Source organism: Eumetopias jubatus, unplaced genomic scaffold, assembly GCF_037043125.1.
Source record: "Eumetopias jubatus isolate StellerSeaLion01/CBP00866 unplaced genomic scaffold, mEumJub1_p1.0 scaffold_3, whole genome shotgun sequence".
NCBI lineage: Eukaryota > Metazoa > Chordata > Mammalia > Carnivora > Otariidae > Eumetopias > Eumetopias jubatus.
In genome coordinates this window covers 62,234,309-62,260,030 of record NW_028274809.1, presented here as the reverse complement: position 1 = coordinate 62,260,030, position 25,722 = coordinate 62,234,309, and the positions used below count along the sequence as shown (strand labels likewise).

Genomic DNA, 25,722 nt, shown 5'->3' with positions numbered 1-25,722 from the left:
AGGGTTAGTTGAAAAAATGCTTAGAGGTTACTCTGGAAGACAACTCCAACTGTAATGTAGTTAGGGCTATACATGAGTATTTTGGTGTATGTGATATTATTTTTTAAAAGCCCTCATCTAACCCTAGTCCTTGTGTAAGCATCATCACTGAACCAATCCATTCACAGCTGACACTTGCTATATTCTCTTAAATGTCCTTATATAGACCCGATGATCCAGAGCAGTAGCCCAAGCCCAAGATCATTTGCTCCAACAAAGATCAGTTGTCAGAATTTTGTAGTTCTTTTTTAGGGAAAGACACTAGAGAAGGTTCTCACCTTCTCTAGAAATAGCTAAAGTATTAAAAATACTCAGTTCATTATATACCTGTTGAGTCCTTTCTGTTGACTAAGGATGCAGAGATTAGTAGAAGACAAAGTAGCCCTTAAGGGTAGCTTAGAAACTGGCCATTTAGTAATTTTATCCCTTTTTGAATACTTTTATTTAAAAGGGGCATCCATTTTCGGTTTCCCCTAATGCATGAAGAAGGGCATCTTGAGTCCAGTGCAAGTAAGCATGTATAACATTCTTTATAATTTTCCTGGTATATTCTTACCAGATAAAAAGTAAATGCTTCTGTATATACTAGTGTAAGCAGTTCATTAGTAATTACTTCCTGCAGCAAAATTAGTATTTCATTTCTGAAGAACAATTTTAAAGAAATAAATTATTGAATACTATAACAATTTCCCCCCTTTTCTCTAAAAACTAAAAATTAAAAGAGTCAGTAAGTTTGGGCTTTATGGCTTTAATATTTTGTTTTTAGCTTAAAATTATTATTACTATTAATATTAGTATTAAGTACCATGAATATTGTTCTTGTAAGATAATCTGAATCTTAGTAGAAATTTTAAATAAATGGCTTTTGTTAAGGGCAAGTAATTATTTTTTTTAGTAACTGCTTCCTTTTAAAATATAAGGATTAAGTATTTTATTATTTATATACCATGGAGATTGTAGAAACCTGGATTGATGATGTCATTATTATTACTGAATTATTGAAAGGGTGTCCTTAATTTGTAGATACACTCAAGTGTTTGAGGTTAATGGCTAATTAATGGTTAATTATGGTAAGATTTAAATGAGATGAGCAACTTAAATCATTAGGTGATAAGTTTTCTTTTTTTATGTAGATCAATCTATAATGGATGTTTTGAAACATAAAAGTTTTCTAGAAGAACTATTGTTTTGGACTATAAAGTATGAATTCCCTCAGAAGATGGTAACTTTCTTACTCAACATGCTTCCAGATCAAGAGTATAAGGTATCAATGTTTTTTCCCTTCCTTTCTGAACTTTGCTCCCCTTTCTTTGCCTTTTCATTATGAAAATTTTTTGGTTTGTTTTTAAGCTGTGGCTTATTTTATTGTAGCTTTAAGGACTGAGATAACACTAATAAAAAGCATTAGCTTCTTTTGCTGTCAAAACAGGGTTTGCACAAAAAGCACAGGATCATAGCAGTATTCTTAAGGGTAGTCTGTCTGCATGAAACTTGGTCCAAAGAGAATGCTGGGGGACAAGCAAAAACATAATTACACAAGTAAATATGTAGTCAATTAAATTGTGGTGGGTTCTCCAAAGAAGAGGTACAAGGTGCTATGAGAATGTTCAAGGGGGCAACTGAATTTGGATTGTGGGGTTAGAGAGGCGTCTGGCTGGCTCAGTTGGTAGAGCATGCTACTCTCGATCTCGGGGTCATGCGTTCAAGACCCATGTGAGGTGTAGAGATTACTTAAAAAAAAAAGTGGATTGTGGGGTTAGGTTTGAGAAAATCATAGGGTTAGTTGTTGCTGGCCATACCATTAAAGACAGAACAGTTTTGACCTATATACACATGTAGGTAGGTGAAGGCTCTAGTCTCAGAGGGTCTGGACCCTCACTTATGACCACCATGTGGTTATGGCAAAGTGACACAGCCTAGTGTCTGAAAAGAAAATAAATTTTGCTGTCGTTCTTCTTCTTCCTTTTTTTCTTTTTTTTTCTGTAGTTCTTCTTACGGTTTAGGTAACAAAGCCTCTTTAAGAGTTACACTTTAATGAATAATGCCATTGTTTTGTGTCTTTATACCCATTTAAGAAAACAAGAAGAAATGTATATGTTACATAGAAAGAGTATTTATTTAGTCAGATAGTGGTCAGCTTTCCTGTCAAATAGAAGACATTTCTTTTGGAGTAATCACATCGACTTTCTTGATTTTAGTTATATTAAATCCTCTGGTATGGTTTTTAGCTGAGACTTTAGATTTTGTTGTTAAAGTAGGTAGCACAGAACAAAGATACCTACTTTGACATTAGTTAATTGATATATTTGTAAGCAAAGTGAAAATTTGTATTTTTAAATCATGGTATTTATAATTGTTCTAAAACTTTAATAATTTAAAGTGCCTATTAAAATTTTTGTAAACACCCAAGTATTTTGCTAATGTTCCAAACAAAAGAATGTGACTACCATCATAATTGAAATTACTTCTAAAATTACTGTGGATGTCATCATAAGCTAATAATTGCTTTAAAATGGTGATATAAGGTATTGGAAAATGTGTTATAAAACTCAAAGTTAAACTAATATGTTTTTTTCTTCCTATTTAAAAAAATTTACAGGTTGCTTTTACAAAAACTTTCGTTCAGCATTATGCTTTCATTATGAAAACACTGAAGAAAAGTCATGAATCAGACACAATGTCTAACAGAATTGTGCATATTAGTGTTCAGTTGTTCAGCAATGAAGAGCTAGCCAGACAGGTAACAGAAGAATGTCAGCTGCTGGATATTATGGTCACTGTGCTATTATACATGATGGAAAGTTGCCTTATTAAAAGTGAGCTACAAGGTAAACTCAGAATTATTTCACTAGTTTTATTATTGGTATATTTTGTGTAACTAGTTTTAAAAACCTCCTTTTATGCTTAAGATAGCTTTAAAAATATTATAAAATAATACATCTTTGTTAAAGAATTTTTTGAAAATTTGCATCAAAATTTAAAGACAAACTTTATTGTTTTTAAGACAAACTTTAAAATTACTTTTAGCTTTGTTATTCACAAATAACTGTTGTTAACATTTTTGGATATTTCTTTTCTGTCTTTTTGTGTGATAAGAGTTTATTTACAGATTCAGATAATACTTTAAAAATATACTCCAGCTTTAAAAATATGCTACTATATTGTACGCGTTGAAAACATGTTTTTAAATGATTGCAGGTATTAATGTCATATGGATTTACCATAATTTAACCATTTCTTTATTAGATATATTCCTATTTTTTATTATAAATTTGTTTTTATCTGCCTTAGACATTTTTATATGCCTAGAGTTTTAGAATTTAAAAGTTGAAATAAATCTTGCCTTTTTTTGTTTTCCCTTCGTGAGATCTTTAGTTTTTCTTTTGTGCCCACTATATGATTGATACTCCTCAAACTACCATAATACTTCTAGGACCTCCTCCCATTCTCATTTCACTGTGGCCTTTCATCTTAACTTTACCTCTCTGTAATAATTTGTATTATTTGAGTATTTGCTATGTACGAGGCACTGCATTAATACCATTCGTATGTTGTCTCAGTTAAGCTTCTGAACAGTTCTGAGATTGGTATTATTATTATTATTGTCCTTATTATTCTCACTTTAAAGATGAATAAGTTGAGGCTTAGAAAAGTTAGGGCATTTACCATAGGTAAGACAGCTAGTAAATGACAGAGCCAAGGTCTTCTTATCACCTGATGTCGGAGTCTGCCCTTACCCATGACGCAAAGCAGGTCAACATCGATAGTATTGTGTCTTCACTTGTTGGCACGTGGAGCTAAACTTTAATAACAAACAATACCTGAGATTAAATTTTAGGACCTTTCCATTGTCTTTGGAGGAGAGATCTTGTAGTTGAGACTTGCTTTATTCCACTGTTACCTCCTTTTGCATATCAACTACTGTTTTCTCTCTCTTCTCAGGTGATCTATTCTCATGTGATACCATAACCTGAAAATTGGTGTATGCTCAGTGCAGGTTGCGATGCCTTATATATGCTAATAATAGCTAGCAAAGATGATGGCTACCATCTTTTGAGCACTCGCTATGTGCTATGCTCTTTTCTCAATACTTTGTATTATGTTAACCATCCGTGAAGTAGATGCTGTTTTTTCCATTTTATAGGTGAGGGAACTGTGGCTTAGGGAGTTGAAGTCAATGATCTATGGTTTTATAGCTGTAAATAGTAAGGCTAGGTGTCTGCCTTAAACCCGTACTCCTGCCCACTATGTGAGTCTGTCTTCCTATTGTAGGTATAGTGGGAGCATAATACATTTTTTGCATTGAGCAATATGTCTCTTCACTTTTTTAAAGGAAAATTTAAAAGCTGCTTTGCGTTATAGCTCTTCTATCTTCACATAAGATGACCCTTTCTTTCAAAGATTCAGCTACATATATTACATGTGTTGCTTGTCCTTTTTTGAAATAGTATCTATCATCATTCAGTTGTATCAATGATATTCTTATATATAGAATTGCATATTTAGAGAAGGACTTTTCACAAAAAGTATTTTTAATTTATAAACTAGAAAACTTTAATTTTTAAAAATTGTTTTAAATTTTTAAAGATTTATTTGAGTGAGAGAGAGAGGTGGGGCGGGATGGAGGGAGAGGAAGAGAGAGAGAGTGTTAAGCGGACTCCATGCTGAGTGTGGAGCCCAGCACCAGGCTCTGTCTCATGACCCTGAGATCATGACTTGAGCTGAAATCAAGAGTTAGATGCTTAACTGACTGTACCACCCAGGCGCCCCTAAACTAGAAAACTTTCTTTTTTTCTCAAAGATTTTACTTATTATTTTGACAGAGAGAGAAAGAGACAGTGAGAGAGGGAACACAAGCAGGGGGAGTGGGAAAGGGTGAAGTGGACTCCCAGCTGAGCAGGAAGCCCGTTGCGGGGCTTGATCCCAGGACACCGGGATCATGACCTGAGCCGAAGGCAGATGCTCGATGACTGAGCCACCCAGGGCACCTCTAGAAAACTTTTAAAATTTAGAAGTATCTGCTCTTTTGGAAAGAATCTGGAGTCTATTTTCTTGACTAAATGGTTTAGCTGTGCTTATTACTTATATATAGTTTGCACTTGACCTTCAAGGAAGAATGTTTGAGATGTGTTGAAATCTCATATTTTTTCTGTAGCCAGATTTCCTGAAAGAGTTTATATTTGTTTCCTTGCTTTTTAGTCACTCAGTAACTGACCTCAGTCTAGTGTCCACTTCCATCATTCTGTTGCTCTCTCTGACATTGTTTGTGACTCCAGTGGTCACATGTTCTACTTTTCCCAGAATGGCTCCAAGTAATCCTATTGTTCTGACATAGTTATTTATACAATCTCCTTTACTCTCAAAAGTATCCCATTTTATACAATAAATTATATGATCACCCTTTTAATGACACACAGGATGGACCTGTGGCCACTCTTTGGACCTTATCTTTCCTGATTTTCAGTAGCATTCAGTAGATTTTCACTGCTGATTGTCTGTTCTTTCTGTGACCCAAAACTCTTTTCTGCTTGTTCTGTTGATGTTGGTGTTTTTTGGCACTTTGTCCCTGTATCTTTGCTCTTCTCACTTTCCCCATATTTTCTGAAATCATACTGCAAAGTCTTATTTTGCTTTCTGTATATACTTCCCTTCTAATGCAGTTAGTCTGTTCTGGAAATTCTTACACAAATTGAATTTTCCAGAAGCTAAATAGCTGTTAGTAGCATTGCTAAGATCTTTAAATATAAACGTATTTTTTCCAGCAGTAAATTACATTATTTCTAAGCCAAGGTCTAAAATGATCTTTAGCTCCCATGGTGTTTTATTCCTCTTTTAAAAGTAGCATAATGTTTCATGATACATACTTACTGGTTTTCTAAAAGCACCATAAACTTTCCTGTTTTTACATCAAGAGTATTAAAATGGGCTTTAAATATACTGAAGTACCTATAACTAGCTACAGATATTACAACAGGAACTCTGTTGTAATAAACAAATACTGCTTTTATTTTTTAATAAATCTGTCTAGCTTTCGCAAAAATTTTCATTAAGAGTATTTGAAAATTTTGTCTATACTGTTAGTAAATACAGAAGCTGATACAATGAGAATTCACATGGCCACAGCAATAGCTAAAGATTAAAAGGAAAAAGCCTCTAGTAGTAAATGATCCCTACCTTACACTTTTACTTTGTTATATTTGCTTCTGCACCATATTACTTTGTGATTCCAAACAACTCATAACTACTCATATCCCTGAAATTTTACAATTTGTCATATGAAACAGTCTATAAAAAATGGAAACTTAAAACCATATGTTGCAGGGGTGCCTGGGTGGCTCAGTCGGTTAAGCCTCTGACTCTTGATTTTGGCTCAGGTCATGATCTCAGGGTTGTGGGATCGAGCCCCACATTGGGCTCTGCACTGGGCATGGAACCTGCTTAAGATTTCCTCGCTCTCTCCCTCTGCCCCTCTCTCCTGTACTCTCTTCTTTCTCTCTCTCACAAAAAAGCCAAGAAAAACCCCAAAACCCCAAAAACCATATGTTGCATAACCATAAGAATATCTGTAGATGGTAATAACCCCAGATTGATCTGTCCTGCATATCAAACTGTTTATTGAGCTATATTCTTTGGATGTCTACAAGTACCTCAAACACACAATGTCCACACCAAAAATTTCTTCTTAAAATCTATCAAGCCTGCTTCTTTTCTGTTATTGTGTGTGTGTGTGTGTGTGTGTGTGTGTGTAGGTGTATGTGAGTACACAAGTGTGTGTTTTGATACCACTGTCCAACCACCTATACAGTTGCGCAACTTAACAACCTAGGAGTCATTTTTTTACTTCTTTGTGCTCCTTGTAGATGCAATGAACATCACCAAGTTTGTCATTTGAACCTTCTAAACATCTTAAAATAGCTGTTTCTCTTCATCTTTACATCTTCATGCCACCACCATAGTTCAAGCCATTGCCGTCTCTAGGCGTCATACCACTAGCCATCACCACCTTCCTTTAGTCACTTTCCACACTACATATCTGATCATGTCCCTGTCTCGCAGCCCTGCCCCCCAGTGGCTTGGCATGGTCTTCACATGAACTCCAAACTCCTGAAGCTGATTTTTAAGGCCTTCTGGTTTCATTTGTGCCACCCATCCTCTGCATTCTGTGTCCCAACGATTCCATCCTTTTTTTACATTGCTTCCTCTACCTAGAACACCATTTCTTCTCACATCCCTAGTTTATTTGGCTGATCCCAATCCCTCCTTCATTCCGGAGATCTTAGTTTAGACATCACTTCCTCAGGAGAGTCTTTTCCTCAATTGTAGATTAGCTGTATTTGTTTTTATGACTTCTTGTACTTTGCCTATGATAGCTGTGTCACACTCTGTCTTCATATATTAATCTCAGTGGAGAGACTATATAAGTTTGGATTTATTTACCACTTTATTCTCAGAACTTAATAGAATACCTGGCCCTCAGTACGTGCTCAATAAATATTTGTTGATGAGTTAATCTCAGTTGGGGAAAAATAGAAGTCCTAGTCACTTTATTTCACCAAGGATTCCAAGATGTTTTTCATAACAACAGTAGTATTTAAAGCAGAGCCAGGAAAATAGTCATTTTGATTAATTGCATTCGCTTATTCATCTTCTGGTTTCAATTAAATAGAACAGTGATTTTCACTATTTAAAAAATTTTAAATTCCAGCATCACTGAGCACTGTCCCATTAATATCAACTGCTCACCAACTCATGGTGGCAGTAGTCAGTCAGAGAGGGTTTTCTCATCTCAGGTGTGGGTGGTTTGTAAAAGCCCCACTTCTTCATTCAGTTACACCCTCTCTCATCCTATCAGGAGGCACTAAAAGAGAGCATACTTAACTTTGTGGATCCTGTTCTTATATATTATTAAATTTAAGAGTTGGGTAAAATAATTTCATGGACTGAAACCTAAATTTAATGTATGGAAAATAAGTGCAGTAGAAGCCTCTTCACTGATGTGTTTATTTTTATTTTTTTAAATTTTTAAAAAAGATTTTGTTTATTTGAGAGTGAGCTCATGTGCTCGAGAGAGAGAGAGAGAGAGAGAGAGAGAGAGAGAGAGAGTGCGTGCGAGAGAGTGCTTATGCACAAGTGGGGGGAAGGACAGAGGAAGAGGGAGAAGCAGACTCCTCGCTGAGCAGGGGCTCAATCCCAGAGCAAGACCCTGAGATCAGGGCCTGAGCAGGAGGCAGACACCCAACTGAGCCACCCAGGCACCCTCACTGATGAGTTTAACAAGTAGATGGTTAGTTGAAAAAGTTGGTTAAAGTGAGGAATCATAAAAAAAAGAGATACATGTATTAAACAGTGCATTTTAACTTAAAATATGGAGATGCTTGTTCATTCTCTAATCTGTTAATTTTGGGCAAAGCATTTTTAAATTATGGTTTCCTTGACTGGAGTTCTCCCTCATCACTTCTGCAAAGCATCATCTGTGATTTCCACTTTCAGTTTCTTTAGATTTAGAACATACAAATCTTTATGAAGCAATCTGAGTGTAAAATTCTAGGTTTTTATGATTTTTCTCTAAGATTTTTTAACATTTTCTTAGGCACTTACTTTTATTGTCTCTCAAAAGCTTATGATCCAGTTTTTGTAATACCTGTCTTTATGTTTCATATTTCATCAGTTTATGTACTTTTAATTTAAATTTTATGATAAAAAGAACAGTTAGCATGCACAGAAACAAAAACAGACTCTGGATAAGTATATATCTTGGCTTATGTACTAGGGAATAGGTTACTAGCTTTGAGCATTCTGTATATTATGGGTATTATTATGTTTTACAGTAGAAATAGCGGGCTCATTTGTCCAGTGAATTAGTTAATTTGGAATAGGTTAAGAGAGCTAATGCATATACGCTCTAACTTCTAATAGTAAAGATTTGTACATACCTAATCTTTCCCTACCCACAATAATTAAACTTTGAGGATTTTTTTTAAAGGCTTAAGAAATTTATTTATATGTGTATCTTTTATTTTGGAACACTGTATTTGCTAAAAAGTTATATTTACATATTCTTTGAGTAGAAGAAAGCAATTATATATCGCTTATATCATACGGATTTGTTGATAAGATGTAATGAGATTAATCTAGGGATAAAAATATTTTATTGATTGGAACTGAAGATATTGCATTATATTGTTAAAATCAAGAAAATAATAAGGTTTTATGAACATATACCTAGTTCAGTATCTCATAATATGTTAGACATGTGGTAATAATTATTATAATGATGTACTTAGTGTTGTGTTAATGCTTCATTTAATTCCCTTAAGATATGTGCCTTTTCCCCATTTTGTAGATAGGGAAGTTGATTCAGAATCTAAGTAACACACCGTATGTCTGCCTGGAGTTTGAATTTAGAGATCCCTGATTCTAATGTATATAATGTGTATCATTGGTAAAGTTGTTTTTTTTTTTTTTAAGCTTATTTATTACTGGGCTGTGTGTGTCTGTTTTAGATGAAGAAAATAGTTTACATGTGGTAGTGAACTGTGGAGAAGCATTACTGAAGAATAACACTTATTGGCCTCTTGTCAGTGATTTTATTAATATCCTTTCTCATCAAAGTGTGGCTAAGAGATTTTTGGAGGACCATGGTTTGTTAGTTACATGGATGAACTTTGTATCTTTCTTTCAAGGTATGAATTTTACTTTTTTTGTTAATTATTTTAGTTTACAAAATGCCTAATGCAGAACAATCAAATATACTAATTAAGAGATATAGCACATCGTTCAGGTTACATGTGAAATGTCTCATTTTAATTAATATTTGCAAGTACTTTAATGAAGTGTTCATGAAAATATGTCAGAGTTATGAAAAATAGCAAATTATTAAAAAGGAAACAGGAGTGTAAATCCTGCACTTTAAATCATTAATCTTTTCTTCAAGAAAGATTTATAACACTTTCATAAAATTTCAACAAGCATCAGTTAAAATAGTTTTGACTTTCTTATTTAACATATTCAATTATGTTATATAAGAGACAATTCACAAAGTGTTTCTAAGAAAACCTAGTTTGTAAAAACTTCTAAAAGGACTAGATTATTTTACTTTAAATTATTTATTTCTCTACATTTTGTATCACTTATGCCATTTGTGTGCACTGAGTGTTTGGTACTAGGAAGTATTTTACTTGATTTTTAATATGAATACTTGCTTCCATTTGGCAAGGTTTATATCTGCTTTAATTTTTGCAAGGTATGAACTTAAACAAGCGAGAACTAAATGAGCATGTGGAATTTGAGTCTCAGACCTACTATGCTGCCTTTGCTGCTGAACTTGAGGCCTGTGCACAGCCAATGTGGGGGCTCTTATCCCACTGTAAAGTTAGGGTATGTTGAAAATGTTTTTGTTAATTTCTGTCTTTACCTTTAAAAGACTGATTTAAGAAAAAGATTTGTGAGAACATTGATTTATATACTCATATATATTAATGGGCAATGTTTAATTATGAATTCAGCTCTGTGAAAGCTGACCTGAGACGTTAACTATTATTCTTCGGCAAGTTGGAGTTCATTATATTATCACATCCTTGCAGCCTTCCCTTACTGTGAATAGTCTTTGGAGCTTTAGAAGTCTCCACATTTATCTTTATTGCTTCATTTTATCCATTATCAGTTAGTTGCCTGATGCTTCTTGTCTTTTAAGGAATGAGAATGGTTCTTAATAAAGTTTACATTTTTAAGATTCCAAGCACAAAATTAGTATACATTTCATACAACCTACAGTTGTCTGCAAAAGGAATCTTAAGAGTAGCATGGCAGCAACATAAATTCTTATAATTGGGTAAGAAAATGATCACTTGTAATTGCATGGACTTGTGTCTTTGTATACAAATATATATATTTTACTTTTGCATTTTAAAGTATTGGTTTGATGGGTCTCCAGAGTCCTTGGATGATCCAGAAAAATGGGATTTCCTGACCCTACTAAACTAAGAACTTGACTGAGATTTTGCTATATGGATCCCATGAAGACCACTGCCAGCCTATACCAATAAGCATGCTGGACAAGACTTTATAGTGGAAATATTTTAAAGCCTTGGATTCTGAGCTTGGCTCTGCCTTTTTCTACTTACATTGCTTGGTCAACTCATTTAAAACTATTTGATCGTCTCCTTCTTTCTCCTTATTTTTTAGGGAAAAAAAATTGGAAGCAGGACACTAAAGCCTGCCCTTCTTCGCAGGGTTATTATGAGGTCCTCCTCCATATGTTCTTTATTTTATTTTTATTTTTAATTTAATTTTATTATGTTGTGTTAATCACCATACATTACATCATTAGTTTTTGATGTAGTGTTCCATGATTCATTGTTTGCATATAACACCCAGTGCTCCATTCAATACGTACTCTCTTTAATACCCATCACCAGGCTAACCCATCCCCCCACCCTCCTCCCCTCTAGAGCCCTCAGTTTGTTTCTCAGAGTCCATAGTCTCTAACGGTTTGTCTCCCCCTCCGATTCCCCCCCTTCATTTTTCCTTTCCTACTATCTTTTTTTTTTTTTTTAACATATAATGTATTATTTGGTTCAGAGGTACAGGTCTGTGATTCAACAGTCTTGCATAATTTGCAGCGCTCACCATGTTCTTTACATATATGAGTTCCTTTAAGCAGATTTATATTTTCTCTCATGACTTCAGCTATTCTCCAAGTGCATGTGACTTACAACTTTGTTAGTCTAGCCTGGTTCAGATTTCCAACAGCTCTGGTTATTCATGTAGATTTCCTTATAGGTACATGAATTTTCTCAAGCCCCTAACTAACTTACTAATTCATTTGCCCATACTATGTCCTTTATGTCATTTAATGGTGTCTGAAAATACACAGTTATCTAATTACGGAAACTTTCTCTCCTTGCTGTGCCAGTTGTGTTCAACCTGTAATCAGATACCATGAAATTTCTCTTCTGTTCCAGAAAGTCTCCCTACCACTTCTTTCCTGTGTTTTAATTTATTTCTTTATATCTTTAAAATCTGGATTGTTAAGATAATTTAACTGGTTTTACTGCCTCTAAATTCTTCCTACTCTAATCTGTCCCAATACTGAAATTACTTTTCTAAGCTCTGTGCATATCTCTCCTTTGCTTAAAGAAATCATTGAAATTCTCATCTATCTACAGGGCAACATCTGTGTTTCCTATGGAGACATTTAAGATCCTTCTCATAAGCCCTTAACTTGTCTCTCATAATTCATCTTCCATCTATACCCCTCTGTCTATCTCCATGTCTTCACCGGATTGAATACCATTCTTCAACATGTGGTGTCCTCTCTTGATTCCTGTGCTTTTGTTCAAACTAGTCCCTTTTTTGGCTTATGGTCTCTCATTCTTTGTTTATTTTTACATGAGAATCATCTTGGAAGCTTTAAGAATACATGTGCCTTAGCCCCACTGTCAGAGATTTGATTTTGATTTATTTGATGTGCAGAAGGACCTTTGCAGTGATTCTAATCAGAGTGAAGAACCACTAGTGTTAGCTCTTCAGAAATGCTACTCAGCTGATATGTAATCTGCTCAATGAAGTTCTTTCAGTCAGGTTTATGATTCTAGTTTCAGTGTTTCCATAGTACTTTGTTTAATTCCCGCTGTAGCATTTATAAAGAAAACTGTCATATGAGCTTCATTTGTTCATTCACTAAGAAAAAAATTTGTTGAATGCTATTCTTATACCAGACACTATCTAGAAACTATCTAGATGCGTGGGTTTTGGGTGTTGAACCAAATAGACATGGTTCTTGTTCTCGTGGGGCAGTCTGATGGGGGGAGATAGAGGTTAAGTAGGTAAACACAGATTCATTTTGTAAGTGCTCTATAGGAAAATAACAGGTTGCTGTGAGAGTAAGGAGTGTGGGGACCACTTTGTCTTGTGCTCAAAAGAGAAGTCAGGCTGAAGGTTATAAATTTTAGACCTTGGTAATGTAAATGGTATTTATCACCAGTGGGTGGGATGAGATCAAGTAGGGAGAGAAGTGGACCCTGAAGAATGACTAACATTGTGACATCAGAGATAAGGGTGCGGGAGAAAAACCAGAGGAACTCAGTATCCCATAAGCCAACAAAAGATAGCAATGCAGCAGGGAGGTTGATATGTTAATATGAAAAGATCAGTATTTTAGGAGGATTATTCTGACAACTGTGTTTAGGATGAATTTGGATTATGAAGTTGGGGTTATGTTTATCTCTGATAATGAGAACCCATTGTTTCTAGGCAGTAGTTTAATTTTTAGCTTTGAAGGCCAGGATTGCAGTGTGTTATGGTTCCCTTAACATAAGAAGTGAAGAGAATCGAGAAAACAAGTTCATATTGTCCTCATAGAATCTGAGAGAGTAGTTTCTCAGTTACGGGAGTATTAAGTTTCTAAGTAAGACATTCTCTTGATGAGCACCCACATTCTGCCAGATGTTGTTCTTCACACTATATTCTTTGCATTATATTCTTACCTAGTCCTCATTGCATCTCTTATAAAGTAGATAGTATCATCTTTTTCTTTCAGAAGTTAAATAACTTGCCCAAGTTCACACAGCTATTAAGTAGAAGCTGAGTTTGAAAACAAATCCATTTGATTTCAGAACTTGTGCTCTTTCCCACTTTGCTGTAATTGTCTGTTAAAAGCAAGAATGTCTAGAGCTTTTTAGTAGGACTGTTGTTGGGTTTTAGAAATGTAAGCTAGAAGAAAGACTATTAAAGTAAAAAATTAGCTATTTCGTTATTTCTGTTCTCTAATTGTAAGATATAAAACTAAAGGATTAACAATAAAAAGAACTTCACCCGATAGCTTACTTTCTTTGTACGATAGCTCTAAATGCTGTTTGGTTCTTGAAAATGTTAGGGGCTAATTAAACAATACTAGATTGATAACAGATAGATTGGATAAAGCGATGGCACATTTCCAGAATCTTTAACTAGTTTTTGCCTTCCCAACAGAACAAATAAGCTGTAAAATCTCCATCTAGTGGCATCTTTAGGTTACTGCAGACTGGACGGAAGTGGTCTGGCCCTGACCCTTTGTAGCATGTAACCGCTTGTCACACATAGTACCAGACGATGACACAGAGCATTTTACAAACATTATTTCATTTGCTTCCTTCACAGTGGTAGATAGTATTGTGTCCATTTATGTCCATTTTTACGTATGGATAAAGAGACTGAAAAGGTTTTAAAACTAGTAACTCAACATGCACACTGCATTTTTTTGGGTGGGTGTGTTAGTGGTGGGAGATGGCAGAGAGATGATCTGGACATGATTATTAAATATGCTGTATTTAGGAATGGAATTAATTGGTCACCTTTTTAAAGGCTCTTGATACATGCTTTGCAAATTTTTCTCCAGAAGGGTCGTATCAGTTTATACTTATACCAAGAGGGTATTATGATACAACTTTGCTCAAACTCTTGATAAAATGGGAGCACATTTGATTTTAAATGTTTCTTTATCTGTGACTTATCTGCCACTTTAGTTTGGTTATGACACATTATTTATGGTAACTTAAAAGTGCCATTAAATTTTTTTCAGTAAGAAGTAAGGAAACATAATGTATAAAATATTTTTATAAAGATAAATTTCATATAGGATAGATTAAAACAGAGTGAAACTGTTGGCAAGGAAATTAGGTAAGTGATATTTGGTCTGGATGGTAGTGGACATAAGAGTGGACCTACATGATAATATTAAGGAAGAATTAACAGTACAGCAGACTGAGCAGGGTGAAGGAGAAGGCAGCAATGGGAGACTTTTAGCTTTCTTTAAAGGCACAGTAATTTATATATGTAGCTAAAGATTTTAACCTACTTGACTTTGATGCTACCTGCACTTTTATTATACATTAAGGCCCCAAAATGTCTTTAAAAAACTTTTTTTATTGATTTCAAATTTATACAACCTAAAATTCTATATTTTAACCATTTTAAAGTATTCAGTTCAGTCTTGTAGTATATTCACAAAGTTGTGCAGCTGATACCACAAATTCCCCAGTAATCACCCATCCCCTAAAGAAACCTCATACCTCCAGTCCCAACCTCCTCTTATTCCCTGGAAACCACTGATCTCCCATCTGTCTCTATGAATTTCCCTAATCTAGACATTTCATATAAGTGGAATCATACAATATATGGCCTTTTGTGTTTGTCTTCTTTCACTTAGCATAATGTTTTCATGGTTCAACTATGGGCATGTATCATTTCTTTTCATAGCCAAGTAGTAATCCATTACATAGATATACCACATTCTACCTGTCCATTCATGGGTCAGTGCCATTTTTTAGTTACTGTGGATAATGCTGCTGTGAACATTTGTATGTAAGTTTTTGTGTGAATGTATGTTTTTAATTCTCTTGGGTATATGAGAGTAGAATTGTTTGGTCATATGGTAACTCTGTGTTTAACGTCAAAGTGGCTTTGCCATTTTGCATTTCCACCAGCAATGTATGAGAATTCCAGTTTCTCCACATCCTTGCCAACACTTTTTATTTTGTATTTAAAAAATTAGAGCCTTCCTAAAAGGTATGAAGTGATATCTTATTGTGGCTTTGATTTGCATTTTCCTAATGACTGATAGTGTTGAACATCTGTTCATGTGCTTATTAGCCATTTGTAGATCTTCTTTGGAGAAATGTCTATTCAGATCCTTTGCCCATTATTATTATTATTTTTTAAAGAGAGGCTGTCATGATTTATTTTGCCGTTTAACTTAGTAGTTGCCTATTTCAGTGGATCCATTTCTCCATAAAACATTATAACTTTCTTTCATAGTACCTTTGAGTGGTACACACTTATCTCTTCTTAGCAAGCTAAGATATTCACAGGCTGCTCATAGTACTTAAATGTTCTGTGCGCCTTTTTTTTGTCTGTTTGTTTTTATTTTTTACTGTGGCAAATATGCATAATATAAAATTTCATTTTTAGGTGTGCAGTTCATTGACATTAAGTACATTCTCAGTGTTGGGCAGCCATCACCACCATTCATCTCTAAGATGTTTTCATCATCCCCAAAGAAACTGTACTCATTAAACAGTAAATGTTAAGGAACTTATAATATTTTTGAAATCTCCTCGAATGGAATTTGATATGCATCACATAAAACTATTTCAGCTTTGATTCATTTTCAAGAATATATTATATCAAACATAGCATGCTGTGTTTTTTGATTTTCCTAATTGTCTCTGGTCATTACTGTTAATTTGTGAAAGGATTTCTTAAAATGGCAAATGTGGTTATTTTGATAATATATATATTTTACCATTATATATATAATTTTTATGTATTACATATAATTTGAAGTTGAAAATATACATATTTATATAGTGTAAAATTTGTATAACTTATTATTTTAGGAAACTCAAGAATACACCCGAAATGTTGTTAGGTATTGCCTTGAAGCTCTTCAAGACTGGTTTGATGCTATTAACTTCGTAGATGAGGTATGTATATTTTTGACATATATAAAGGCACTTAAAAAAAGTGTTAGATCTCATTTAACACTGAAAATAATGAATATCTTTTCATGGGATAAGGGAAAGAAGTCAGAATGAGGATAATACCATTAGGTTTAAAAAAGGAGAGGTGGAAGATCAGTTCTTTGACATTTAGGAGATTCTGAAGTGTACTAATCATACTTGCTTATTTCCTAGAGAAGGGCGTAATTTCTTTTTCTGTTAAGTGTATATGTCTCCATATTTCTCAGGAGTAAAAATTAGTTTCATTTGGAGAGGTTAAAGTGACAGTGCAAATGTGACTAGGATAGGGGAGATTAAGGGAAAGGGTGTTACATCTTCATTAATGGTCAGTGTTCTCCTATGGGCTTGAACAAAGGTGATTGTTATTAATAATGAGCTAAGAAGAGTTGGCACAGAACATACCTTATATGAATTAAACAAGGGCTTGCTTGTAATTAGTCAGCCAAGTTTCCTATCAGAAGCCCCTTTTATTTCTCTTATAAAGTGGGTTCATAATATGCCATATGTCTAAGGACCATGTTTCAGACAACTCCAACTCCCCCATCTGATTTCTGAATCCTGGGCAGATGGAACTCCTGCTGTCTCTTTTTGTGTGTGTGTATGTGTGGGTGGGTGGGTGGGGGGGAATTTTTCTTTCTTTCTTTTTCTTTGCCTTTCTTTTAAAAGATTTTTTTTGATACAATCACAAACTTACTGAAAATTTGGAAGTGGAGTACCAAGAACTTTGTTTTCTTGAACCATTTGACTTGATGCCCATTACTCCCAAATACTTTAGTGTGTATTTCCTACAAACAAGGTATACAACCAGATACAACTATAAAAATTAGGAAGTTAATGTTAATATATTGTTACTGTCCAATCCTTAGAGTTCCTTCATGTTTTATAAATTGTCCAGTGTTGTTCTTTATAGCAAAAGCATCCTATTCTGAATCCAGGGTTGCATTTAGTCATCATGTCTCTAGTCTCCGTCTGGTACGGTTTCTTATTTTGTAGAGTACAGCTAACTCAGTTAGGTTGTAGAACACCCCTCAGTCTGGGTTTTTCCCATGAGTAGACTGAGATTATGCCTCCATACTTTCAACCTGTTTTATTCCTTCTTTGCCCCTCTAGGATTAGTCACTCAGCTGGAGTTTCTCTCATTTCAGTTCTTATTGGTACTTGAAACTTAGGAGGTATTGTTGAAATAGTAACATCACTTAGACAACACTTTGAAGAAGGGGAAAACTCTCTTACAAACAGAGGGTTATATAGTATTTTAACATGAAATTAATGATTGAACTCAGGGGTGGAGTTAAGGACAGTTAGAATCATGTATCGTATATAGAGCAGCTGAACTCAAGGAAATAGTAGATTTGGTTTTCACACAGAAGTATTTTAGGAATTTATTGAGTATTATAAAGAATATAAATTTTTAATAGAAGAGAAAAGTATAGAACTTAAGGAATCACACAGTATGTTTTTTATGGTATTTTCAGTTTTTGTTTCCTTTTTTTTTTTCTTTTAAAGATTTTATTTATTTGACAGAGGGAGAGACAGCAAGAGAGAGAGCACAAGCAGGGGGAGGGGCAGGCAGAGGGAGAAGCAGGCTTCCCGCGGAGCAGGGAGCCTGATGCGGGCCTCGATCCCAGGACCCTGGGATCATGACCTGAGCCGAAGGCAGACGCTTAACAACTGAGCCACCCAGGCACCCCTAAAGTTTTTTGTTTCTTAAGGTGCTTTGACATATTTGTTCCTCAAAACAACCCTGTGAAGTAGAGAAGGTATCATCCCCCTCTTTTTCTTGTAGATGTAAAATGGAGATGCAAAGATATTAAATGACTTGCCTATAGTTACATACAAATTACTGGTAGTTCTGAGTCTAGAACCCACATCTCTTAATGAGATCACAACCTGAGCTGAAATAAAGAGTTGGATGCTCAACCAGCTGAGTCACCCAGGTGCCCCTTGTCTGGTGGTATTTCAGTGGTGCAGGCTGTGTTCAGTGGAAAGAGCTGTAGAGTCAAGCAGACCCAAGTATAAATTGTGGCTCTGCCACAAACCAACTAGCTGTGTGATCTTAGACTTTTTTTTTTTAAGATTTTATTTTTATTTATTTATTTGGGGGGGGAGAGAGAGAAAGAGAGAGAAAGAGAGCAAGGGGCAGAGGGGGAGGGAGAGAGAGAATCCTAAGCAGACTCCCTGCCAAGTGTGAAGCTGAACGTGGGGCCCAATCCCATGACCCCCAGATCATGACCCCAGCCGAAACCAAGAGTTGGGCATGCAACCGACTAAGCCACCCACGTGCCCCTTAGACAGGTTTTTAAAAATTATTTTATTTTTAATTTTTTTTTTAGCATTGCTGAATCCATCCCCTCATCTGTTTATTGAAGATAGTAATATTAGCCAATGTGGATTGACTACGAGGCACATGTTACATTTGTGATAAATATTTCTTTTACCATCCTTGTGAGTGGATATCAGAAGTTATTGGGGTAATCTAGCACAGATTAAATAAATATCTTTTGAACTGAATTAAGCAAAATCAAACAGTCATATTAGAAACAAAGGATAGAATAAATTTTCCAATAATGTAGGCCATTTAAGAAACCTCAAATACATGAATATCATGTAGGGCAATGATTATGAGTATGTGGCAGGGTAGTTTGACTGGAGTTCTTTGATAAGAGGGAAGGTAGAACATGTGTTCATCCAGCAAATATTTATTGAATGTTTGCTACTTAAAAAACACTGGAGATAGTGATGAAACAGTCCCTAATTTAAGGAAATGGGAGAAGGTAAATGGTTAATATGATTCCAGTGCTTCTGTAAAGTTGTGACCAGGTACTATGGGGGAGAATAGAGTGTAGTATCTGATCTAGCTTGAAGGATTTAGGAAATGTTTCCTAGTAGAGATGTCATTTGAGCCAAGTCTTAAAGATATGCTAATTCATTGGGAGAAGAGATAGTAGTATTTGAGGCAGAGGGCACAGCATAAAGGCACAGAAGGTTGGTGGGTTAGGGATACTACTTGTGGTGCATGAGTTTATGTGACAGGAGATGAGGCTGGAGAGGTAAGCTGTCTTCTCAAGGGTTAAAAGGTTATCAGGAGATTAGAACTATAGGGAGCCATTAAAAGATTATGAATGGAGGAAGTACAAGACTTAATTAATGTTTTGGGAAGATCACCTCCTGGCAACATATAGAGGTTTAAATAGAGAGACGTGTTACTTAAGGTTCTTTTGAATGCAAGGAAAAAACATTCTTGAGGCAGCTTAATTTAGAGAGGCCTAATTTCTTATGAGTGCAGAGGGGTATCTCAGGGATCTTATGGCAGCTTGACCTCAGGAACTGAGTGGAAAGCTGAACAGGAGCTCCTGTCTTTGGCCTTTGCTTTGCCTTACGTACCTCATTTTTTCTTCCCCCACTGTATGTTGGCTTTCTGTGTTTCTTTGCCTATGTGATGAAATGTTACCTTCCTACAGTTGCCTAACGTTACAATTTCAAGCATACTCCGAGATTCTAAGGATGTCTCTGAATCCAATGTCGTTTTTTTTTTTTAATAAAATTTTTGAAGATTTATTTATTTAAGAGAGAGTAAGCGAGCACACGAGCTGGGGGAGAGGAAGAGGGAGAGAGAATCCTCAAGCAGACTCCCTACTGAGCGGGAGTCTGACATAGGGCTTGATCTCACAACCCTGAGACCATGATCTGAGCTGAAATCAAGAGTTGGATGCTTAACGAACTGAGCTACTCAGATGCCCCCCAACGTGAAGTTTTTAAGAGAAAAACTTATTTCTTACTGTCCAGGTTGGGTTAGATATCTCCTGCTCTGATTCCAGTTAGATGTAGCTATTATAAACTTGACTGTCAGGCTCCATTCTGTGTGTGTGCGTGTGTGTGTGTGTGTGTGAGAGAGAGAGAGAGACAGAGACAGAGAGAGAGAAGAGAGTTTGGGAGATGGAGTAGGGAGGGATGTTCTGAGAAGATGGGGAGAATTGTGAGCTAGGCATATACCACAAAGGTGTCTCACAGAGAGTAAGAATAGAAGCAGGGGCTACCACTGAAATCTAGGCACTAAATATTGAGGGCCTGAGCTGAGGTTAGTTAGGGGCAGTGTGGAAACAGAGAAGGAAGTAGATTTAAGAAAATCTAATAAACATGATTTGGTGGCTCATGAGATGTTGGAGCCCTGTGAGAAGGAAGGAATCTACATTTCAGATTTGAATTACTAGGAATTTGGTGAAGAAACATTGAGGAGGATTGAGTTTTAGGACAAAGTAGCTGAGTTTAGTTTGCACCCACAGTATTTGTGGTTTGCATGGGATATTAAGTGATGATGTTCAGTAGGCACTTGAATGTAAGGTTTGGAATTCAAGGGTGAGACTTCTCCTGAGATTTGGGAGTCATCTTGGTAGAGTTGGCAGTCAAAGCTGTGAATCTGGATAAAGTCACCTAGAAGGAGAAGAGTAGAAAGCTGAGAATGGCATCTGACGACCACCAGTTTATACGGAAGCAGTGGAAGAAGAGTTTAGCAAGTGGCTAATCTGTGACATTAGAAAAGGAGGGATTATGGAATGTAACACTGAAGAGGAGTGTGAATTTAGGAAATGTTAAAGCCTTGAAAGACAAGATAGAGTCCATGACTTTGTAGTTCATAGCACTGTGTGTTGGGTACTATGTTAAAGATAATCCTGCTGTGTATTATCTCTGCTTTACAGGTCAGGCATTTAGGTGCAGAGAGTTTAAGTAACTTGCTCACAACTTATAGCTAGAGGTGGCAGAGTCAGGGTTTGAACTCATGCAAATCTAGAGAGTCTTTTCTTAACCACTGTCCTTAATGCTTCAGAGGAAATTGAGGGAGATTCTGATTTAGCTAGTTAGTATAGAATATGTTACTCAAATGATTACAGTAATGTGGAAACAAACTTATTTTTAATTGTAAAATAAGCATAACATAAAATTTGCCATCAACCATTTTAAAGTATATAATCCAGTAGTGGTAAGTATATTCACATTGTTCTGCAGCCAGTCTCCAGAACTTTTCATTTTTCAAAACTGTAACTCCTCATTTTCCTTTCCCTTCCAGCCCCTGACAACTACCATTATATTTTCTGTCTCCTTGATTTTGACTATTCTGTGTACTCCATATAAGTGGACTCATATAGTATTTGTCTTTTTGACTGACTTATTTCACTTAGCATAATGTCCTCGAGTTTCTTACATGTTGTTGCATATATCAGAAATTCCTTCCTTTTTGTGGAAGGCAAACTTTTATTTATTAGAACAAATTTCTAAGCCATTTATTCACATGTTGAGGAGGATGTTATTATATTTGTTTTGAAAAAAACTCAGGGATGGTGATATATTGCAACTCTTTAAAACTGTATTATAACTTTATACCAATATTACATTAGCATACTTGAATGTTCTATAAAGTTTTTTTATTTTATCGAGAAAATATTTGTAAAAGCATTTAAAAACAAATAATACTTTTTTAATTTTTAATTTTTCTTATTTGTTTAAGAAGGACAGTTGTGGTATAGTTTTGCCTTATAGTGATAGAATGATCCATGGGATTTGTAGATTTAAAATACATTTTTTTTATAATATTCACAAGAATGCCAAAGTTCCTTGATACATACAGTACTAACCTTTCTTATGGAGGGTCTGTGTTCAGTGCCAGTGTGGGGAGCATCTTACCCAGCTTGTGAAGGAACATAGGCAAGCCCTTCACCTGTACCTCACTTTAGGACTGTGATCAGAGCTTCTTACCAGTCTGAATATAGCAGTGGAGCCCAGACTGTCTCTTCAGTTCCCTATTGTTAACTTTAGGAAGTTATTTAAGTTTCCAAGCTTGAATTTCCCTACTTACAGAATGAGAACATTAATAGTTTCTACTCCATAGGGTTCTTCTGAGGATTAAATGAGGTAATGTGAATAAGGTCAGCTGTGATTATTGTTCTGATCACTATCATCATGTTTGGTATGCATGCATTTGAAGATTCCCAAGTAGGCTACTGTAAAGGGAGATCTGTTCCATCCCTTGTTATGTGCTAGATGCTTCAGAGGACTCATGGTTGAGTAGTATATAATTTCCGCCTTCAGAAATTTGCATTTAGACATTTAAAATGGAATTAATTTTATTTGTACAGTGGTTTTTTAAAGCTGAACCTTCTTAAAGTTTTGATTAAAAAGGTATAGGAATAAATCAAGGTAAAAGTGTGGTTTTAGCATTTTGAAACCTTCTTTGAACCTCTGTAAAACATTCTTTGACTTGTGGATTTTGTTTTATTCCAGCCAGCACCTAACCAAGTCACTTTTCATCTGCCCCTTCATCGTTACTATGCTATGTTTTTGAGTAAGGTAAGACTATCGTCCAACAATTCTGTTTTTTTTTTTTTAATATTGGGAATTAAGTATTGAATTAGTAACTTTTTTTCCCCATAATTTTTAGGCTGTGAAATGTCAAGAACTAGATTTGGATTCTGTTTTACCTGATCAGGAAATGTTAATGAAACTAATGATTCACCCACTCCAAATTCAAGTATGTATTCAGGCTTTTAAAAAGTTTTTAATTGAATTTCTTGGTTACATGGTTCTTTATTTTATTTTTATGCCTTAAATTTACATTGTTGTTACAGCCAAAATGTTTGGAAAGTTTTTTTTAAACTTAAGTATTTTTGCTAGATTATATTTTGGTCTTTTTTTGTTCTGTGAGACTTCCATTTAGTTATAATTTCCCCAGGAATTCTTTTCACTGTATTTACTTATAGGGAAGTTTTTTTTAACATTTTTTAACAGTTTAGCACTGTTTTGAGAGTCAGGAGACCCAACAGATTTCTAGCATTAGTACTACATCAATTTAATTACCCGTGTTGTTTGGGGTAACATACCTACTTGATTCTTAGTTTCCGCATCTGGAAAATGAGAGGAGAGAAAAGAGGATTTTTGTGCATAAACACTATGGTTACTTTCAGTTCTAATACTATAATTTTGTGGGCCAACCTTTTATGTATAGTAGAGGGACTTGCACTTCAATTTGTTTTTCCTGGCACTCTTAGGTTTGTTAATCATCACTGAAGTTTAACACCAGGGGTTAGGAACAAGTAAGAGATGAAGTTGTGACTGTGCTTAGTTTTAGTTGATACAGGACACAAATACATGAAGAATTAAACATTAATGTTATAAAACATTCTAATCTTACCTTCTCTTACCTGCTAATTATTTGAAAAATGACTAGTTTGGAACAATCAGCTTTGTTTTATGCTTATTCCTGTGTTTCTTTAAGCATTATGTAACTTTTTTCTTGCCGAGGAAAGAGTTAAATATAAGTAGCATTGATTCCTCATGAAGGACTTCATTGAAAATTGTTAATAAATGTTTCCAGGAATCATCATGGAAAACTAACTCATGTATAAACTCCAAAAGAAGGGATTGTATAAAGCATAATGAGCATTTAAGAATTTCAAAAGATGTATTTGAATTGAATATTTTAAACTAACATGGGGCAGAATGTCAGGCTCATGCTATGATCAAGTTATAAGATATTTTGAAATGATTGTTCAGTATAACATGTTTTTCATAAAGATTTAATTTAGAAGACTTCTTTGTCTAATTTACTTAATTTTTGTTTTACTAGGCAAGTCTTGCTGAAATCCACAGCAATATGTGGGTAAGAAATGGTCTACAAATCAAAGGACAAGCTATGACCTATGTCCAGTCTCATTTCTGTAATTCCATGATTGACCCTGACATTTACTTACTACAGGTAAGCCAACTTGATAATGCAGATATTGTGCTTTAGAAGTGTCTCATTTGTACTCACGGGATTTAGTTTATAGAGGTGACTCAGTGACGACACAAAGAGGTCATTGCTATTGAAAGAATTTATTACTTAAATTTCCCAAGAGAAGGAGGCATGTAGTGCCACACAGAGCCACAGGGGAAGCATCAGATTTTGGTCAACAGGTAACAGCAGGAGCAAGGGGAAATCCTAGAGCAGAACCTTTTTTGGCATTTGCATAGGAAGGGCAAGACAGGGCAGGGGAAACAGTTTAGGATTGGTTAGTTTGAATAATTCTGGTGGACTTTGGGGCATCAGGGCTGTCACCATCTATCTGGTACCTGGCCCTGGGTTGGTTTAGGGCAGGGGGAATATTGACTTGGTGTGTGCGAGTTAGGTAAAGGGGGTGATTGACTTGCCTGTAAGAGGTTTACTTCTAGGTAATTGTTTACTGTCTTTAGGAATATCTTGAGGAATATTTACGTTTTTAGGTAGGCCAGAGAGGGTGGTCTCTCCCCATGTCTATAAGCACCCCCCCATGTCAAAACATCATAAGATACAGAACACAAACAAACCAACCACATGATTAATACAAGAAATAAAGCAATATTGAGAAATAAAGTCTGTTTTTTTTTTTGTCTTTTAAAGGTTTGTGCTTCTAGACTTGACCCGGATTATTTTATTTCATCTGTCTTTGAAAGGTAAGCATAATTTATTAAGGCAGGTATTAGGAAGTATTTGGAATTTAAGTTGATTTTGTTTTAACTTAAAAAAAATCTGTCTCAAATATTTCTTATTATAGATTTAAGGTAGTGGATTTGTTGACAATGGCGTCACAACATCAAAACACAGTACTTGATGCAGAGCATGAGAGATCGATGTTAGAAGGCGCTCTTACATTTCTTGTGATTCTTTTAAGTCTTCGTTTACATTTAGGTAAAAAGCACTCATACTAATGCTTGGGTATTAACTCTTCTCCCTTTCCTCCCCTCTCCCTATGGTAGTAACTGGCTTATGGAAAAAAGAAAAGGATTTGGATATATTTAAACATTGTTTCAAACTCCTTTGAGAATATCCTTTAAAAAACCCTTTACTTAAGGGAGCTGCAAACAGTAGGTTAGTTAAACTGGTTATATTTGGGGCATTGCAGTCTTTGCTCTTTAATTTTTGAAGCATCTCATTTTTGGTAAAACAGCTTAATAAAAAGTGTGGTAAGTTGTTTCTTTATAATTTATATATATTCAGATTTATTAATTTTCTTTTTAATTGTTTTAGGGATGTCTGATGATGAGATTCTCAGAGCAGAGATGGTAGCCCAGTTGTGTATGAATGACAGGACACATAGTTCATTGCTGGACCTCATATCCTTTTAAAAGTTTAATTTTTTTGTTAAATATAGGACTAAACAATAATTTGTACAGA

At 35.1% G+C, this 25,722-nt stretch overlaps 1 protein-coding gene across 2 annotated transcripts in view; it reads left to right on the top strand.

The window, feature by feature from the left end:
* The window catches only part of UBR3 (ubiquitin protein ligase E3 component n-recognin 3), a 223,962-nt gene that overhangs the window by 58,274 nt on the left and 139,966 nt on the right, over positions 1–25,722 (top strand). For both annotated transcript variants that reach the window (XM_088021641.1, XM_088021642.1), the window contains exons 7-17: positions 1,173–1,303; positions 2,639–2,867; positions 9,543–9,722; positions 10,283–10,416; positions 16,416–16,502; positions 22,815–22,880; positions 22,972–23,061; positions 24,157–24,285; positions 24,949–25,001; positions 25,103–25,236; positions 25,576–25,660. In XM_088021641.1, coding sequence (XP_087877767.1) covers positions 1,173–1,303; positions 2,639–2,867; positions 9,543–9,722; positions 10,283–10,416; positions 16,416–16,502; positions 22,815–22,880; positions 22,972–23,061; positions 24,157–24,285; positions 24,949–25,001; positions 25,103–25,236; positions 25,576–25,660 — 1,318 coding nt within the window. The remainder of the gene's footprint in view (positions 1–1,172; positions 1,304–2,638; positions 2,868–9,542; positions 9,723–10,282; positions 10,417–16,415; positions 16,503–22,814; positions 22,881–22,971; positions 23,062–24,156; positions 24,286–24,948; positions 25,002–25,102; positions 25,237–25,575; positions 25,661–25,722) is intronic.